Raw genomic sequence first — 20,000 nt, 5'->3', positions numbered from 1 at the left:
TACAGATTGCAGCCTCTGGGCTGTCGTGTGCTGCCAAGTCCTCACAGTTCGGCAGCTTCAGTCTCTTCAGGATGATGGGGTTGGAACGGGCGATGATGTACTCGGTCTTACACAGGTCATTCTCCAGGATCTCGCATTCGTCCTTGCGGACAGGGAGAGAAGGGGGAGAGGGTTTGAGACTGACACAAAGATTGCAGTAGAAGCAACCCAACGTCCTGACACATGCTAGGCCACTCCAGAAGGTGACCACTACTACTAACCTAAATAGAGATATTTCTCACTTACTAAATGGTATAGTGTGTCCACTTGTCAATGCTAGCAAGTCGAAATATATCCAGCTTTATATTGTGTCACATTGACTGTCTTCAGTCAGTGTGACAAAGCTACGTAGACAATTACCTTACACAGGTCCCTGGGCTTGTCTGTCCCAGAGCTGCGGTCACATGTCGGGAAGGCAAAGTGGCACAGTGACGGGATGGCGAACTGGGAGCAGCGGTCCGACAGGTGGCTGGACGTTCCGATCATGGTGAAGGCGGCTGGGTGGGGAAAGTGGCCATGCGGAAGGGAATAAGAAGTCTGAAGTTTAGGTATACATACATCTATAGCTATAGCCCTATAGCAATTTATCAAACTTGGATTTCTCCACCGAGATCAAGTGTGATCGAGATCAAATGTGAACGAGATCAAGTATGATCGAGATCAAGTGTGATCGAGATCAAGTATGATCGAGATCAAGTATGACCGAGATCAAATGTGATCGAGATCAAATGATCGAGATCAAGTATGATCGAGATCAAGTATGGACAAGATCAAGTATGACAAGATCAAGTATGACCGAGATCAAGTATGACCGATCGAGATCAAATGTGATCGAGATCAGAGATCGAATCAAGTGTCAAGATCGAGATCAAGTATGACCGAGATCAAGTATGACCGAGATCAAGTACGATAGAGATCAAGACCAAGATCAAGTATGACCGAGATCAAGTATGACCAAGATCAAGTATGACCGAGATCAAGTATGACCGAGATCAAGTATGACCGAGATCAAGTACGATCCAAATCAAGTGTCATATGGGACAGTCGTGACCTTTGGACACGAATAACTCACAGTTCATGTCTGGTCCTGTCGCGTGTATATTTGCTCTAGAGGTGCAATCGCAGTTTAGGACAGCAGCCTGTCTGTCTGTATTTACAGGGGCCTGTACAGACTGTGGTTTACAGGAAAAGTATAGCAGCTACATACTCCACATCGTCTCTGGGTTGAGACTGACCACCACAGACAGTGGCAGACAGCCCCGACACACTCGACTATGAACGGACACATAATGTCACCAGGAAAATAAACAGAGCCAGCACGCACGCACACACACACACACACACACACACACACACACACACACACACACACACACACACACACACACACACACACACACACACACACACACACACACACACACACACACACACACACACACACACACACACACACGTATGAATGCTCTCTCAATCTCTCACATCACACACACACACACACACACACACACACACACACACACACACACACACACACACACACACACACACACACACACACACACACACACACACACACACACACACACACACACACGTATGAATGCTCTCTCAATCTCTCACACACACACACACACACACACACACACACACACACACACACACACACACACACACACACACACACACACACACACACACACACACACACACACACACACACACACACACACACACACACACACACACACAGCGATGTTCATGTCTGATGAACTATACTTGGGATACCCAGAAGCAAAGCGTAGACTGCGTGTGTCCCATACTGTGACGTTAGCATCCTGACCTCTTATCCTTCTATCAGATATCCTCTCATCATCCTAGCTGACACTGACTCAACCTGGGTCAGATTGGAGCTGGAGAGGATGAGTGTCTGGTTGGTTTACACGAAGGATCAAATCTGGACCATGACCCTCATCCCTGTACACTGATTTCACTCACAATACACCCGCATGGGACAGACGGATACGGCACGCACACACACACACACACACACACACACACACACACACACACACACACACACACACACACACACACACACACACACACACACACACACACACACACACACACACACACACACACACACACACACACACACACACACACACACACACACACACACAGGGAGGCAGATAGCGTACCTGTGATCTGGGTCTCGATCTCGCCCTGCATCTGCAGGGAGTCGACGAAGATGCTGCGGTTCCCTATGAAGCGAGAACAAGCTACGCCCCTGTACGGCTGGCAAAACCCCTCTTCATCAAAATCATCCCTGTTAGAGGGAGAGAGAGGTAGAAAGTGGGAGAGAGAAATAGATAAGAGGGAATGAATGTACATTACAGTTCACAGAATGGCCACTAGAGGTCAGCATAGCATGCATTACACTTCATAAGCATGTGGAACACTTCTCTCTCTCTCTCTGCACATCTCTTCCCAGCGGAACTTGGGCTGTGACGGTCATGGAATGTTGGATGGCTGACCAGCCAAATGACCGTGGTCACCGTAATAGCAGTTCATTCTAATTCTACATAGGCAAGGTCAACAATATAGGCTGTCTACTGCAGTGCAAGTGTTTGCAGAGCAAGCAGTTGCCTGCAAAAGTGACCCTCAGCAAATATAGAGGGTTGAATACATTTGCCATCAAAATTTTGCACATCCAAGAGGAAAACAATTAGCGGACTAGCAACTCCAGCAAAGTTTGCAAGTGCATGAGCGTTATTTGGCTGTAGGCTAATCACCCACTGGCAGGCTATTTGCAAGCAATCATGTGTGGATCTATCTGTTTGCTAGCCTGCTAAATTAGCTAGCGAGCTTGCTTCACCAGTAGACAGCGCGCCCAGCATAGTGTCCAGCATGCTGATCGTGCTAAGAAGTCTGAAATATGGTCCAACTAGCAAGTGTTGCACTAGGAAAATATTCTCAGTCCCATTTCATTCGGAAACTCAAGCTAGCAGCATCAAAACAACTTTGTAACGACAGACCCACTAGTGTCTTCAAATCTGCGCAGGCCCATCGTCAGCTGTCGCACAGACAGGCAGACGCACAGATGGACTGACAGCCTGGAGCCAATTACCAAATGCATTTGTCAGCTGAATTGCAGTATTTATTCTGTATCACTCAACTCTCATTGATGAGTCTCGTATTGAGAGGGATACAGCGAGACACATCCGGAATGTATTCAGGCCCACATTTTGTTACGTTGCAGCCGTATTGTAAAATGTATGAAAAACACATCTCCCCATAATGACAAAGCAATTTTTTTTTTTTTTTTTTTTTTAGAATTTTGGGCAAATTGATCAACAATTCAAATCTGAAATATCACATTTACATAAGTATTCAGACCCTTTACGCAGTACTTTGTTGAAGCACCTTTGGCAGCGTTTACAGCCTCAAGTCTTCTTGGGTATGACGCTACAAGCTTGGCACACCTCTATTTGGGGAGTTTCTCCCATTCTTCTCTACAGATCCTATCAAGGTTTGATGGGGAGCATCGCTGCACAGCTATTTTCAGGTCTCTCCAGAGATGTTCGATCGGGTTCAACTCCGAGCACTGGCTAGGCCACTCAAGGACAGTTTGGTGAATGTAACTGTGTTGCTGGAAGCAATTTAATGATGCCTTTTTGCCAATGTTTATTGACACACCATATTCAACGGGTGTTGAGCGTTCATAAATTCATCAGTTACTCTGCCCTCTGGCACACTCAGACGAGAGTGCTCTGAAATCGGAGTAGACAGCCAGAGTGAATTTACCAACGCACCCTATGTGTGCCGCTGCTACAGGGAGGACGGCGTTGCCTAGGCGAACGGCGACCGGAGACTTGTTTGCTACAACACCTTGCTCGTTTCAGAGAGGGGCAACAAAGTTTGTTGTTAAGATTCCATGTTACCGCAGAAACGGACTCAACCTCAAGAATGCTCGGGTGTCCTGTCTTTACTCAGCTGTTCGTTCCACACACACAAAAACACCCCAAAAATAATGTCTGGACGTTTTTATCCATAAATGTTGGTTACACAGTACTACGGTAATTGTGCCAGCAGCTCTAAGTGGAACAGAGAGAAGCGTTTCAGTCCTGCTCTAACAACATTTATCTAAGTGTCCAGTGTCAGCTGATACAGCTTGATGTCTCAGTCCTTCCCAGAGAAGAGATGTGAACTGTATAAAGATATAAAGAGTCGGCCGTTGGGCTTTATTCCTGTTTATGGGAAAAGGATATCATCATGGGCTTTAATACGAAACACATGAAGAGTGGGGAAACTATAACAAGCGTGTGTGTGTGTGTGTGTGTGTGTGTGTGTGTGTGTGTGTGTGTGTGTGTGTGTGTGTGTGTGTGTGTGTGTGTGTGTGTGTGTGTGTGTGTGTGTGTGTGTGTGTGTGTGTCAGAGTGCATCTGTGAAGGTTAATGTCCAAGTAGGCATTAGCAACTTCATTGTTTCCATCAGTGTCCACACACAGATAGGACACACACACACACAGATAGGACACACACACACACACGGCCATTTTCACACACACAGAAACAAGGCCATTTTCACACTATGAGCTCATTTATTCATGTGACTGAAGCCAAGCCAGTTGGAGACCATAGAAGGGCGTATGACATAACTATTATCATATTCTCACAATAAGCTCCCTCTCTACATCCTCCTGCTTCAAACCACATTAACCACCCTAGATCATTATGGCTGAGTGTGGCAAATGCCCTAATGCTAACTCATTCAATTCCAGAATCACGCACACACATACATACACACACAAAAACTGAGGGTAACCCTATCGGTGTCTGGGCTGGGGTGAGTGGCCGAGCGTGGCGGGGTGTGAGTCAGGGGTCAATGGGTCACTTTCTGAGGAGAGTGTTAAGTGTCTCAGAGGCCAAGGTCACCTCTCTACCCTGACCTTTAACCCCCCCCATTTATTGACTCAGAATGGGCTATCCAGAAATTGACACTCTCTCTCTCTCTCTCTCTCTCTCTCTCTCTTGTGTCTCTCTGTGTGTCTCTCTGTGTCTCTCTCTGTGTGTCTCTCTCTCTCTCTGTGTCTCTCTCTCTCTCTGTCTCTCTCTCTCTCTCTCTCTCTCTCTCTCTCTCTCTCTCTCTCTCTCTCTCTCTCTCTCTCTCTCTCTCTCTCTCTCTCTCTCTCTCTCTCTCTCTCTCTCTCTCTCTCTCTCTCTCTCTCTCTCTCTCTCTCTCTCTCTCTCTCTCTCTCTCTCTCTCTCTCTCTCTCTCTCTCTCTCTCTCTCACACACACACACAGGGCTCTGCTCCAAGATGGGTTTCAATGGGAAATACAATAACATTACATTTATGAGATTAATAAAGGCTTTTCCATACTGTTTTAGTCTAATGTACCCCTTGAGAATGTGGATACACACACACACACACAGAAAGAGTGCAAGAGAGAGAGAAATAGAGGATTCCTTTGGCTGAGGTTCGAGTGTGTCGTCGGGAGTGTATCCAGAGCCATGGTGTGTGTGTGTGTCGCCGGGGACAACGTGGCCGCACTGAGATGGCTAAATGACAAGGAAGAGTAGGGAACCCTGCTTCCTCCGAGTCCTGCTCTATATCCTGACCCGGCGACAAATTACAACCCTGGCCCGTCCAAAAGACCTCAACCAACATCCCTCGCCCAGAAACTCTGCTCCAAAAGGCTGTAGGTTAAAAAGCCCGGTCCAAAACATTCAAACAAAAATGCTTGGTAGAAGACGTCTCTTCCAAAGTCCACTAACCCCCATCATCTGCTTTCCTCTGAAGGCGGTTGCTGTTCCAAATGGCACCCTATTCCCGTATAGGCTGTAGTCAAAAGTAGTGCACTATGTAAAGGATAGGGTGCTATTTGGCACGTATCCCGTGTGTGCATGGTGGGAGGCTGAGTCCATCACAGAATGGGAAGGCAGCTAGTCCCAGTGAGTGTGGTTGCTATTTGGATAAACAGTGTGGATGTTCAGGCCTTTCTGAACATCCAAACTAACACCACACTGTGAAAGGGGCACATCTGTAGTAGTAGTTTATAATGGCTAATTACAGGAAGGGCTTTTCTGTTAAACTGACTGTGTTTGCCTAGGCTACGCTTACATCATGGGTTCTGTCTGAGAGCGAGAGAGAGCAGTTATAACTATAGGCTAGAACCCCGCAGAGTCTACCACACACACACACGAACACACACGACTTGACATGGACACACACACACACACACACACACACACACACACACACACACACACACACACACACACACACACACACACACACACACACACACACACACACACACACACACACACACACACACACACACACACACACACACGCTCGTACGCCACACACCACGGTTATTATAGTAAACAAAAACAAAAACACGATCTAGTAAACTGAAATTAAATAATGAACAATCCTTTAAAAAAATTCAAACTAGACTGAAACTATTATCTTTGACTCCAAATAAAAACCATCATGAATTATGTTCAGTTTCTTCTAAACTTTGGTCAATAAATGTAACGTGGGTTTCAGTGGTGTTTTCAAGATACTGAATCTGGTGGGTAAATGTGTCCAGGAGGTGCCGATGCATCACTATCACTAGCTAACGGGGAAATGGTAAGGTAGCTAACTTGTTAGTTAAAAGTTAAAGTTAAAACGGTTTGGCTGCGGATTCAACTTTTCAGGACCCCTCGTCCAGACAGCTAAAGCTCCAGACAACTAAAGGTCCAGACAGCTAAAGGTCCAGACAGCTAAAGGTCCCGACAGCTAAAAGTCCCGACAGCTAAAGGTCCAGACAGCTAAAGGTCCCGACATCTAAAGGTCCAGACAGCTAAAGGTCCCGACAGCTAAAGGTCCCGACAGCTAAAGGTCCAGACAGCTAAAGGTCCAGACAGCTAAAGGTCCCGACAGCTAAAGGTCCCGACAGCTAAAGGTCCCGACAGCTAAAAGTCCCGACAGCTAAAGGTCCAGACAGCTAAAGGTCCCGACATCTAAAGGTCCAGACAGCTAAAGGTCCAGACAGCTAAAGGTCCCGACAGCTAAAGGTGTAGAACCAGGAACAGATATAGCCCTTGGTTCACTCCAGACCTGGCTGCCCTTGACCAGCACACAAACATCTTGTGGCGTACTGCATCAGCACCGAATAGCCCCCGTGATATGCAACTTTTCAGGGAAGTTAGGAACCTATATACACAGGCAGTTAGGAAAGCAAAGGCTAGCTTTTCCAAGACATTTGCATCCTGTAGCACAAACTCCAAAAAGTTCTGGGACACTGTAAAGTCCATGGAGAATAAGAGCACCTCCTCCCAGCTGCCCACTGCACTGAGGCAAGGAAACACGGTCACCACCGATAAATCCACGATAATTGACCATTTCAACAAGCATTTTTCTACGGCTGGCCATGCTTTCCACCTGGCTACCCCTATCCGGTCAACAGCCCTGCAACCCCAACAGCAACTTGCCTAAACCTCCCCCATTTCTCCTTCACCCAAATCCAGATAGCTGGTGTTCTGAAAGAGTTGTAAAATCTGGACCAACTACAAATCAGCTGGGCTAGACAATCTGGACCCTTTCTTTCTAAAATGATCTGCCGCAATTGTTGCAACCCCTATTTACTAGCCTGTTCAACCTCTCTTTCGTATCGTCTGAGATCCCCAAAGATTGGAAAGCTGCCGTGGTAATCCCTCTCTTCTAAGGGGGAAACACTCTAGACCCAAACTGTTACAGGCCTATATCTATCCTACCCTGCCTTTCCAGGTCATCGAAAGCCAAGTTAACAAACAAATCACCGACCATTTCAAATCCCATGGTACCTTCTCCGCTATGCAATCTGGTTTCAGAGCTGGTCATGGATGCACCTCAGCCACGCTCAAGGTTCTAAACGATATCATAACCGCCATCGATAAAAGACAATACTGTGCAGCTGTATTCATCGACCTGGCCAAGGCTTTTGACTCTGTCAATCACCACATTCTTATCGGCATACTCAACAGCCTTGGTTTCTCAAATGACTACGTAACAAAATGTGGAAAAAGTAAAGGGGTCTGAATACTTTCCGAATGCACTGTATAGAACGTTACTGTAAACACTGTAGGCTACTTGAAAAACAACGCTGTAGGCTACTTGAAAAACAACGCTGTAGGCTACTTGAAAAACGACACTGTAGGCTACTTGAAAAACGACACTGTAGGCTACTTGAAAAACGACACTGTAGGCTACTTGAAAAACAACACTGTAGGCTACTTGAAAAACGACACTGTAGGCTACTTGAAAAACGACACTGTAGGCTACTTGAAAAACGACACTGTAGGCTACTTGAAAAACGACACTGTAGGCTACTTGAAAAACAACACTGTAGGCTACTTGAAAAACAACACTGTAGGCTACTTGAAAAACGACACTGTAGGCTACTTGAAAAACAACACTGTAGGCTACTTGAAAAACAACACTGTAGGCTACTTGAAAAACGACGCTGTAGGCTACTTGAAAAACAACGCTGAAAAACAACACTGTAGGCTACTTGAAAAACAACGCTGTAGGCTACTTGAAAAACAACACTGTAGGCTACTTGAAAAACAACACTGTAGGCTACTTGAAAAACAACGCTGTAGGCTACTTGAAAAACAACGCTGTAGGCTACTTGAAAAACAACGCTGTAGGCTACTTGAAAAACAACACTGTAGGCTACTTGAAAAACAACGCTGTAGGCTACTTGAAAAACAACGCTGTAGGCTACTTGAAAAACAACGCTGTAGGCTACTTGAAAAACAACACTGTAGGCTACTTGAAAAACAACACTGTAGGCTACTTGAAAAACAACACTGTAGGCTACTTGAAAAACAACAAAAACTGTAGGCTACTTGAAAAACAACGCTGTAGGCTACTTGAAAAACAACACTGTAGGCTACTTGAAAAACAACACTGTAGGCTACTTGAAAAACAACACTGTAGGCTACTTGAAAAACAACGCTGTAGGCTACTTGAAAAACAACGCTGTAGGCTACTTGAAAAACAACACTGTAGGCTACTTGAAAAACAACGCTGTATTACTCAAGAAGACCTAATCTAAATATCTTCGGATCCGTCAACCAAGTTAAAAAGCATTGGGTTGGTGTAAACACAGGTGAGAGTTTCATTGCACCAGTTTCGGTGGTATTCATTTTAAAGTCACATTGAGATGTGGGGCGTGAGGTGGCAGGGTAGCCTAGTGGTTAGAGCATTGGACTAGTAACCGAAAGGTTGTAAGTTCAAATCCCAGAGCCGACAAGGTACAAAATCTGTCGTTCTGCCCCTGAACAGGCAGTTCAACCACTGTTCCTAGGCCGTCATTGAAAATAAGACTTTGTTCTTAACTGACTTGCCTAGTAAAATTTTAAAAATATATATATTTTTTGAAATATACATTTGGAAAAAAATATATTTCTACCCTTATTTTACCGGGTAAGTTAACTGAGAACATATTTTCATTTACAGCAACGACCTGGGGAATAGTTAAACATAACCTAACCTAACCCATCACCTTTCATATTACTGCCCCCCATTGTAGGAGGTGACAAAAACTTTACAACACAACTGGCTCCTATGCTCCCACGCATGCTTTCTTTTCCTAACAGTAAAACTGAAACAAAATCATATACAAATATCATTTATATAAATATTTTGTTAAAACTAAAATTAAAATAAAAACTAGCAAATCAGGTCCGAAAACTAATTGAAACTAAACAGAATTTCTAATAAAAATTGAAAGACGAATTTAAAAAATAACATTGTCACACACACACACACACACACACACACACACACACACACACACACACACACACACACACACACACACACACACACACACACACACACACACACACACACACACACACACACACACACACACACACACACACACACACACACACACACACACACACACACGCACACACACACACGCACACACTCTCCTGTTGGTAATGGAATCCTTCGGTCTAGCCTGGTAAAGCCATAAAGCAGTGAGGGGAAAGAGGAGGCTGTTTTACCATGGGTCCCGCAGGACCACTGATGCGTGTGTGTGCGGCTGCCTGCCCTACGTGCCCAGTCATCCATGGGGGAGAGACACCAGATAACATTAGGAAGATGGCCCAATGTGTTTTTACTATGAAGGTACGACATCAGCCACGCTGCTAAGGCCTTGACCTTGAAGACTGGAGAGGGAATAAAGACGATGGGCGTTTCCCCCAGTATGTCTGTATTGTATCGTTCTATTGGAATCTGTGAATAAATGGACATAGAGCCTTGTAAATGTCCTCCACTTAAAACACGGGGAGTCTCTATCTATGGAGATGTCAATGTTATGTTGCAAGCTCAACACAGAGGAGCAAGGCTAATGGATTTGGTGGTCCAAAGCTAGCGGAGGCTAGTCAGCGCCTCTGGAGGCCAATAAAACATCCCTCAAATTCCCAAAAGCAGGAATGTTATCCAACCTGTCATTCCTCTACTTTCTCAACCGTTCGCTCTCTTCCCCTCTCCTGTAGTTTGCGTTTCCTGGCGTGTGTCTGTGGAATCCTTTTCCCAGCAGGTTGGAGATCTAGGAGCAGACTGGAGAGAATGAGGGATATCAACTCTACACTGTACTTATCTACATTCCACGTATCTAACCCTGGTTTTGATTACTGTACTGGGCGTTGTGTTGAGTTAGATTCACGCAGGAATAGGACGGGACAGACGGAAACCACGAAGGCAAAACATCAAAACTTTAAACTCCCCTATATCCTGACTTAACAGCTCTTTTCATATGGTCCTTTTCAAAGCCTTTACTTAGATCATTTTAAATCGACAGTTCATAAAGCCTTCGCTAATTGGTTCGATTTACATTGAAGTTGAGATGTTACTAGGGCTGTGGCGGTCACGAAGACGGTGATTGTCAAGCAAATAGCTGTAGGTCTCAGGGTAATTGACCGTTAATTAACGTAAAGTCTAATAAGTCTAATAAATCCATGTAATACAGCCCACAGCGTCACAATGAATCCATTAGTTATTTTAAACAGGTCGAAAGAAGTATGACATAAAGAAAATGTTGTTTATTTCAGAAGAACAGAACAACTCTGAGTTGTCCTTATGTTAGGTCCTGATCTGGCTGTGCCAGATGTACAAAGCTGAACAAGAAAGAAAGGACCTTTTCTCCAAGCGATTTGAGGGAGTGCGGACATGCGGCTATTATGTGTTGAGCGGTTAACAAAGTAATAGTTATTCCTACATGTTTCATGTAGGAATAACTACATGTTTCATGTTTCATGAGTTATTAATGTAGCTTTAGTTGTCCGACAAATGTTGGGCTATATATTTCGATTTTTAACACATTGTAAGGCTGCATGATGCGACTAATGAGGATTTGAAAAAAAAAGTTGCTTGAAAGGCATGAGCTCTGCTTTGTTTTTGTTTTTAGCGCAGACTGTACACACTTCATCAGTCTCTCATTCACAATTTGACAAGCACTTGATAAGGCCTTTTCACGGCCGCATCCCCTTTGTGGGGCCGTAACGTACCCTTGAAAAAATCCATGACTTTTGCAGCCAGTGGCCGTATAGCGCTTCTCCCTGAGTATCCCTTTTTTACCTCGGGGATTTGATCTAGCAACCTTTCGTGTACTAGTCCAATAACCACTAGGCTACCTCTAACCACTAGGCTACCTGCCGCCCAGCAGCATTTGGCTTTGATTTTGAATGGACCATTATCATGCACCTGTATGGAAACAGGGGCAGCGGGAAAATGACATGTAATCTAAGTACTTAAATAGCAAATGGAGGATGCTTTTCCCTGTGGTTTATTTTCATGTCAACCAGGTAGGCTATATTCCTGTTGTAAATATAAGCAATATGCTTAGTATTAGCAAAGTTGAGAAAGAAATATAGTAGGCCTAGTAGAAAGCTGATCCTCCTATTTTCAGTAGAGGCCATCACTCTGTTTTCTCGCGCAATTGCATAGCCTATTGAAATGTCGCGCAACATCAGCTCGTAGGCTCTCATGAAGTGTTTGATTAGATATTTCGAATACATTTGCATTGATTTCACAGTGTTTCAAGGGACAATAAAGTACTGACTTCCAGGCAGTTAGCAAGTTTGATAGGCTACTAATGACCATCAGCAGCATCAGAACTTGGAGAAGCCTAATTACCGTGACTAAACGGTCACATGGAATTTGACTGCCTTCATGGTGGTGGTAATACGGTCACCACAACAGCCCCAGTTGTTACCACTCTTTAGATGAGAGGAGGACAAACAGAGTGGAAGTGATATGCACGCACATGCACACGCACACAGAGAGAGACAGAGGAGAGGAAGTGTTTTGGAGTGAAGTAAGGAGACGGGAGGGTCCTGACGACACGGAGGGCTGAGGCCTGGTTCGATCTAGAGGCTTCCGATGGTGTTGACAGACAAGGATATAAGCTGTCACCACTGTGAGGTTACATGTATTTACTTTCTGTTAGTAGAGGATCTGGATTCCCGCTCCACAGGAAGTCCTTTAGAGGAAGATCCTCTCCTCTCCATCTCCTCTTTTACCTCTCCTCTCTTATCCATTCCTCTACTGTCCATCTTCTCTTTCCCTCTCCTCTCCTCTTTTCCATCTCCTCTCCTCTTTTCACTCTCCTCTCCTCTCCCCTTTTCACTCTCCTCTCCTCTCCCCTTTTCACTCTCCTCTCCTCTCCCCTTTTCACTCTCCTCTCCTCTCCCCTTTTCACTCTCCTCTCCTCTCCCCTTTTCACTCTCCTCTCCTCTCCTCTCCTCTCCTCTCCTCTCCTCTCCTCTCCTCTCCTCTCCTCTCCTCTCCTCTCCTCTCCTCTCCTCTCCTCTCCTCTCCTCTCCTCTCCTCTCCATCACCTCTTTTCCCTCTCCTCTACTCTCCTCTTCTTCTTCCTCTCTCTCCTCTCCTCTTCTCTAAGCCCCAAATGAAAGACATGCAGGGTCTGGAAAGAACAACGGCTAGAGAGAGAGAGAGAGAGAGAGAGAGAACGGAGAGAGAGAATGGACAATCATGACGAGTCTCCTCGAGAGATTGGGTTTCCGAACTCAAAACAAATCTTTTGCGGTTTGAGAAGATCGAGAGCGAGAAAAACAAGCCTGCTTGTCATTATCTTCCACATTACAATTGGGTGCGTTTCTCTTGTCTTCCTGCAATATGTTTTTTATATCTGATATTGTATTTGTCGATGCCATAACAATGCAGAAAGACATTGCACATGTGAACGCTGTGGAGTTGCTGTGATTTGGTCACATTAAACAAAATAAGCCAGAGAGAGTGTGAGGCCAAGCTCCGTGAAGACATCTGAACTGTATGTGTGGGTGCCTGGGGAACGATACCGCAGTGACAAAGGAAACAAAATGGCCGCCAGCGGCTTGGGTTGACCAGTTTTGTAGGTCCCAGTGGCCCGTGACCACATAGAGAACGGATGAAGAGAAGGACCACTCATGGACTCCATTTAGAAGACAATGGAGAAAGGGCCCCTCATGAGTCCTCATGTTACCCTGACTGGAACAATACAGGCCTCTGTGTGTGTGTGTGTGTGTGTGTGTGTGTGTGTGTGTGTGTGTGTGTGTGTGTGTGTGTGTGTGTGTGTGTGTGTGTGTGTGTGTGTGTGTGTGTGTGTGTGTGTGTGTGTGTGTGTGTGTGTGTGTGTGTGTGTGTGTGTGTGTGTGTGTGTGTGTGTGTGTGTGTGTGTGTGCGAGAAAGAGAGAAGACTTACTGAGAGAGGGAGACAAAATGGATGGGCTAGGAAGTAATGAAGGAGAGAAGTAATTGAAACTAACACGGTCGTTAGGGATTACCGTGGGCTCGGGTCTGCCATGCCAAGTAATTGAGCAAGCTAGTTGAGCAACAAACAGAGAGGAGAAAGATACACATTACATCTGTCTATCAACACCACAGTGGCCCTTACAGCAGGGATGTATGTGGTAAGTAATATGTCAATCAGATCAGGTAAGACTAGCGCTTCTTCATCTCTCCCCTACTCAGTCTCCTGGGAACAGGAGCCATATTGAGATGTGGAGAGAGAGACAGAGACCTATCCCAAACCTAATCCCTCCTCGCTGTGACCTCTGACCCAGTGACATCACATCCCCTGGGAAATAGGGTAGTGAGGGCCAGGGGAGAGAGTCAGACGGAGGTAGAGTTGCTGAAAGTCCTGACAGTCCATCAAAATTCCCTGGATTCCCAGTTGGAGGAAGGGATAAGAGGCAGATCTGCAACGGAATCCTCCAACCTGAAATTCGTCAGCTGGGATTTGTGAAAAAGGAGAGTATTTTGAGAGAGTCAAAGGGGCAATAGGGCTCCATACACAAACTCTGGCCGTGTTTACAGACTTTCAGTTCTGTGATTCACTAAAGACAGGGAGCTGAGAGGTCAAGTGGTTAGGAGTCCATTACAACTTTGGGGAGGGAGGTAGGCAGAGAGAGAAGGAGAGGGTGTGTGTTTGTGAGAGACAAGAGAGAGAGAGGGGGGGGGGGGTACTTTGTGGAAACAGAGTGGGGCTTGGGTTTTTTTGTATCCACTGACCCGTCATGTGTACAGACCCCTCAAAAACAAACAGAGCAGAGAGAACCAGTGAAGGTGTAAGAGGAAAGAAAGACGGAAAGAAAAGGAGAGTGGAGGAAAAGGAGGGGGCTGGAAAAGAGTCTGTAGAAGCCCTCCAGGAGGTGTGGTAGACTACAGCGCGAGCCTCTTAAAAAATTGTTACAAAAAAAAAAAAAAAAAAAAAACCTAACACTGTCGTTAGGGCTCACCCTGGGCTCGGGTCTGCCATGCCAAACTACCGCCTGCTTCTCATTCCTCCGCTCTTCCTGGCCTTTAGCTAGGAACCAAAACATCACATAGAAACAGATTCAAAATGGATGTTTGGGACTAATAACAGGAACAGGGAAAACAAGGAGAGAAGGGGAAGAAAGAAAGAAATAGCCGAAAGCAACGCAGGTACTGTAAGCGTGACGGCTATATATATCTTCTTTCAACTGATGATTTACACCCCAACGTGTAGTAGATCACAGATGACAATGACATCATGCGAAACATGTGTACTTAGCGGAACACGAGTACAGGTTTGGCTCAACATGGCGGCGGGGCAGAGTACTTGGGGAACGACCGAAGGCGCATGTTAAACATGAAGCGTGACTTCCTTGGGTAGAGGACTTCCTCCGTAATAAGAGCCATTAGCACTGTCGCACTGCATTGGCAGTGGAGTGGGGGCCGTCCGTAGGACCATTAATCATCCACCTTTCCTGCCAAACTATCCGTCAGAGAAAGAGAAATGCCTATTTCTGAGGTATAGGACTTTCCGTAGACAGGGAAAAGTTTCCCGCAAAAAACTGGTCGGAACAATGTTGTTGATGGCGCTGAATCAACGTGGAAAACTGATTGGATTTGCAAAAAAATTCATATTTATTTTCACCCTACTTTTTGCACCTAAATTCAATGACATGGTGCCATTTTTTTAGTGGAGTTATTACCGTTAGTTGACGCATCAACCAAATGGGAATGAAAACTAGACGTCGAAATAACGTCTGTGCCCAGTGAGATGTGTCTCGGCTCTTTGACCTGAAGCTTTTCTACGGGGACAACGTTTTGACAGAAGGGGAGATGATTAACCGTCACCATTAAAATGAGAGAAAACGCAGAAACCTAAAAATAGCACAACAGTATAGTGTGTCTACTAAAGGGTTGTAAGAGAGTCGAGAGGATACAGTTCGTTCCTATTAAAAGGGAATTTACGCCCCCTTCCCCCTGTCCTCTTAAAACAAATGAGAGTAAGACACCATTCACCTTGACACAGGGCAGAGAAAGTAGCTCTCAGAGCATTCATTCTTCTTTACAGTTAGGTCTGGAAATGTGTGTGTACCCTACTGTGCTGTTCATATGGAGAAAAAAAAAGTCTGTCGGAGGCCATGGTAGACTGGCTTTGAACACGGAAAAACTCAAGGGGGGTAAGTGGAGAGAGAGAAGAGAGATAGAGGGAGGCTGGGGCAGGCCTGAAGGACACTTTGGGGCTTGTGGTTTATAAGTTAAAGAATCTTGGCTGCTCTCTGGCTAGCCTTAGTCTACAGGACACATCCTATCTGAATCAACACGGATCTACAACTGAATACATCTCTGTTCACCAGAACATGGATCAAACCGCTGGAATATTTTATCGTTTCCATAGATACGACTGAATGACGGTCCAATAGTATGATATCAGAGAATAGTAAAGCATAATAACGCACCGGACATCAACACACGTAAAATGGCAGATAATCTGAGTTGATTTGTTGCGTTGATTTGCATTACCTCAGTGGTCTCTTGTGCCCTGGCTACAGCCCCACTCTCTCTCTCTCTCTCTCTCTCTCTCTCTCTGTCTCTCTCTCTCTCTCTCTCTCTCTCTCTCTCTCTCTCTCTCTCTCTCTCTCTCTCTCTCTCTCTCTCTCTCTCTCTCTCTCTCTCTCTCTCTCTCTCTCTCTCTCGGGCTCTCTCTCTCTCTCTCTCGGGCTCTCTCTCTCTCGGTCTCTCTCTCTCTCTCTCGGGCTCTCTCTCTCTCTCTCTCTCTCTCTCTCTCTCTCTCTCGGGCTCTCTCTCTCTCTCTCTCGGCTCTCGCTCTCTCTCTCTCTCGGTCTCTCTCTCTCTCTCTCTCTCTCTCTCTCTCTCTCTCTCTCTCTCTCTCTCTCTCTCTCTCTCTCTCTCTCTCGCTCTCTCTCTCTCGGGCTCTCTCTCTCTCGGGCTCTCTCTCTCTCGGGCTCTCTCTCTCTCTCTCTCTCTCTCTCTCTCGGTCTCTCTCTCTCTCTCTCTCGGTCTCTCTCTCTCTCTCTCTCTCTCGGTCTCTCTCTCTCTCTCTCGGGCTCTCTCTCTCTCTCTCTCGGGCTCTCTCTCTCTCGGTCTCTCTCTCTCTCTCTCGGGCTCTCTCTCTCTCTCTCGGGCTCTCTCTCTCTCTCTCTCTCTCGGGCTCTCGCTCTCTCTCTCTCTCGGGCTCTCTCTCTCGGGCTCTCTCTCTCTCTCGGCTCTCTCTCTCTCTCTCTCGGGCTCTCTCTCTCTCTCTCTCGGGCTCTCTCTCTCTCTCTCTCGGGCTCTCTCTCTCTCTCTCTCGGGCTCTCTCTCTCTCTCTCTCGGGCTCTCTCTCTCTCTCTCGGGCTCTCTCTCTCTCTCTCTCGGGCTCTCTCTCTCTCTCTCTCGGGCTCTCTCTCTCTCTCTCTCGGCTCTCTCTCTCTCTCTCTCGGGCTCTCTCTCTCTCTCTCTCGGGCTCTCTCTCTCTCTCTCTCTCGGGCTCTCTCTCTCTCTCTCTCGCTCTCTCTCTCTCTCTCTCTCTCTCTCTCTCTCTCTCTCTCTCTCTCTCTCTCTCTCTCTCTCTCTCTCTCTCTCTCTCTCTCTCTCTCTCTCTCTCTCTCTCTCTCTCTCTCTCTCTCTCTCTCTCTCGGCTCTCTCTCTCTCTCTCTCTCTCTCTCGGGCTCTCTCTCTCTCTCTCTCTCTCTCTCTCTCTCTCTCTCTCTCTCTCGGGCTCTCTCTCTCTCTCTCTCTCTCTCTTGGGCTCTCTCTCTCTCTCTCTCTCTCTCGGCTCTCTCTCTCTCTCGGGCTCTCTCTCGGGCTCTCTCTCTCTCTCTCTCGGGCTCTCTCTCTCTCGGGCTCTCTCTCTCTCTCTCTCGGGCTCTCTCTCTCTCTCTCGGGCTCTCTCTCTCTCTCTCTCGGGCTCTCTCTCTCTCTCTCTCGGCTCTCTCTCTCTCTCTCTCTCTCTCTCTCTCTCTCTCTCTCTCTCTCTCTCTCTCTCTCTCTCTCTCTCTCTCTCTCTCTCTCTCTCTCTCTCTCTCTCTCTCTCTCTCTCTCTCTTAGGCTCTCTCTCTCTCTCTTGCTCTCTCTCTCTCTCTCGGGCTCTCTCTCTCTCTCTCTCTCTTGGGCTCTCTCTCTCTCTCTCTCTCTTGGGCTCTCTCTCTCTCTCTCTCTCTTGGGCTCTCTCTCTCTCTCTCTCTCTCTCTCTCTCGGGCTCTCTCTCTCTCGGGCTCTCTCTCTCTCTCTCGGGCTCTCTCTCTCTCTCTCGGGCTCTCTCTCTCTCGGCTCTCTCTCTCTCTCTCTCTCTCTCTCTCTCTCTCTCTCTCTCTCTCTCTCTCTCTCTCTCTCTCTCTCTCTCTCTCTCGGGCTCTCTCGCTCTCACTCTCTCTCGGGCTCTCACTCTCTCTCTCGGGCCCTCTCCCCCCCCGTCTCTCTCTCCTTCTCCGTCTCTCTCTCTCTCTTTCAGGACTGTCATGTGATCCCTCCCCTCAGGGCTACAGGTGGAGGCTCTTTGTGTTTTGTGGTCTAATCGACCTAGACCCAGGAGGAAGCAGGAGCCCACCCACAGATAAGCCTGATGCCTGGCTCTGGCCTGGGCCCCTGTGCACACTATACACACACTCACCTGTGGGTTCACTGCATTTACACTGTAGACTCCGGGCACCATCTTTGCTCTCCTTTTGCTCTGCACACTATAGTCAGAGTGCCCTACCGTTGCCCTGCTATATGGCAAAGAATCCTATTGTGTTCAATATTTCAACAATATACATAACATCCTTCATGCACTAACGGCTGCTGTGACTAGAGCTACAAAGACATGGAAATCCATGGTCAAAGGTTTTTGAGGGAACACACACCGTGCCACAACTTTTAGTGTGGACAGACTAGACATCAGCTAGGCGACAGGGCTCCATAATAGAACCTTCTAGAAGGAGCGTAGGGACCTTTCACTGCGACAGAGTTCTGTTACACTACTCTAGAACACGTCCAGGCTGGCTGTTTACTAGAACCAGTGGAGCTGCTTCATACAATAGCACAAGGAGAAAGGTTGGCCAAATTGTGGCTGAAATTGTGAAATGTGAGATAGAATTTGAGTAAAGTTACAAGCTCAGAGGCTCAGAGAGAGAGAGAGAGAGAGAGAGAGAGAGAGAGAGAGAGAGAGAGAGAGAGAGAGAGCACTAAGGTGGAACGTAGACCAGAACGAGAGGGTCGAGACCCGATAAATGCTCTTTGTTCATGGTTTACAGAGGTATCGTCTACATTAGTTTGTGGCGTCTGTGAAAAAGGGTCATTCATGAACGGTGGAGGTTTTATTGGTGAACTCTCAGCCAGGGAAACCTTACTGCTAGAAAAGCAAGACCGGTGAGTGTGTCTGTGAGTGTGTCTGTGAGTGTGTCTGTGAGTGTGTCTGTGAGTGTGTCTGCGAAGGAGTGGGGGCAAAGTCCAAACCACTGAAACTCCATTGGGAACAGCCATGATTTACACAAACTTTATCATCCTGACCTGAGCCAGATCTGCCAGTGGAGACCTCAGACAGACTCCTGCAAGGGCTGCTGGGAACAGGAAACAGGAAGTGCCTTAGCCATGGCCCCTCCCTCCCTTCCCAGCTAATCTGTCTCATAGAGAATGATAGAGGCCATAGAGAATGATAGAGGCCATAGAGAATGATAGAGGCCATAGAGAATGATAGAAGCCATAGAGAATGATAGAGGCCATAGAGAATGATAGAAGCCATAGAGAATGATAGAGGCCATAGAGAATGATAGAGGCCATAGAGAATGATAGAGGCCATAGAGAATGATAGAGGCCATAGAGAATGATAGAGGCCATAGAGAATGATAGAGGCTATAGAGAATGATAGAGGCCATAGAGAATGATAGAGGCCATAGAGAATGATAGAGGCCATAGAGGCCATAGAGAATGATAGAGGCCATAGAGAATGATAGAGGCCATAGAGAATGATAGAGGCCATAGAGAATGATAGAGGCCATAGAGAATGATAGAAGCCATAGAGAATGATAGAGGCCATGGAGAATGATAGAAGCCATAGAGAATGATAGAGGCCATAGAGAATGATAGAGGCCATAGAGAATGATAGAAGCCATAGAGAATGATAGAAGCCATAGAGAATGATAGAGGCCATAGAGAATGATAGAAGCCAT

The 20,000-nt window shown here is 46.5% G+C and overlaps 1 protein-coding gene across 1 annotated transcript in view; it reads right to left on the bottom strand.

The window, feature by feature from the left end:
• Positions 1 to 20,000, bottom strand: part of LOC124038025 (inactive tyrosine-protein kinase transmembrane receptor ROR1-like) — a 223,050-nt gene that overhangs the window by 14,657 nt on the left and 188,393 nt on the right. Inside the window, exons 5-7 of the mRNA XM_046353389.1 lie at positions 2,244 to 2,371; positions 400 to 536; positions 1 to 142 (exon numbers count right to left, since the gene is read on the bottom strand). The exon at positions 1 to 142 is cut by the window's left edge and continues 39 nt beyond it. Coding sequence (XP_046209345.1) covers positions 1 to 142; positions 400 to 536; positions 2,244 to 2,371 — 407 coding nt within the window. The remainder of the gene's footprint in view (positions 143 to 399; positions 537 to 2,243; positions 2,372 to 20,000) is intronic.

Source organism: Oncorhynchus gorbuscha, linkage group LG06, assembly GCF_021184085.1.
Source record: "Oncorhynchus gorbuscha isolate QuinsamMale2020 ecotype Even-year linkage group LG06, OgorEven_v1.0, whole genome shotgun sequence".
Taxonomy (NCBI): domain Eukaryota; kingdom Metazoa; phylum Chordata; class Actinopteri; order Salmoniformes; family Salmonidae; genus Oncorhynchus; species Oncorhynchus gorbuscha.
This window is presented reverse-complemented; position numbering and strand designations above follow the sequence as displayed.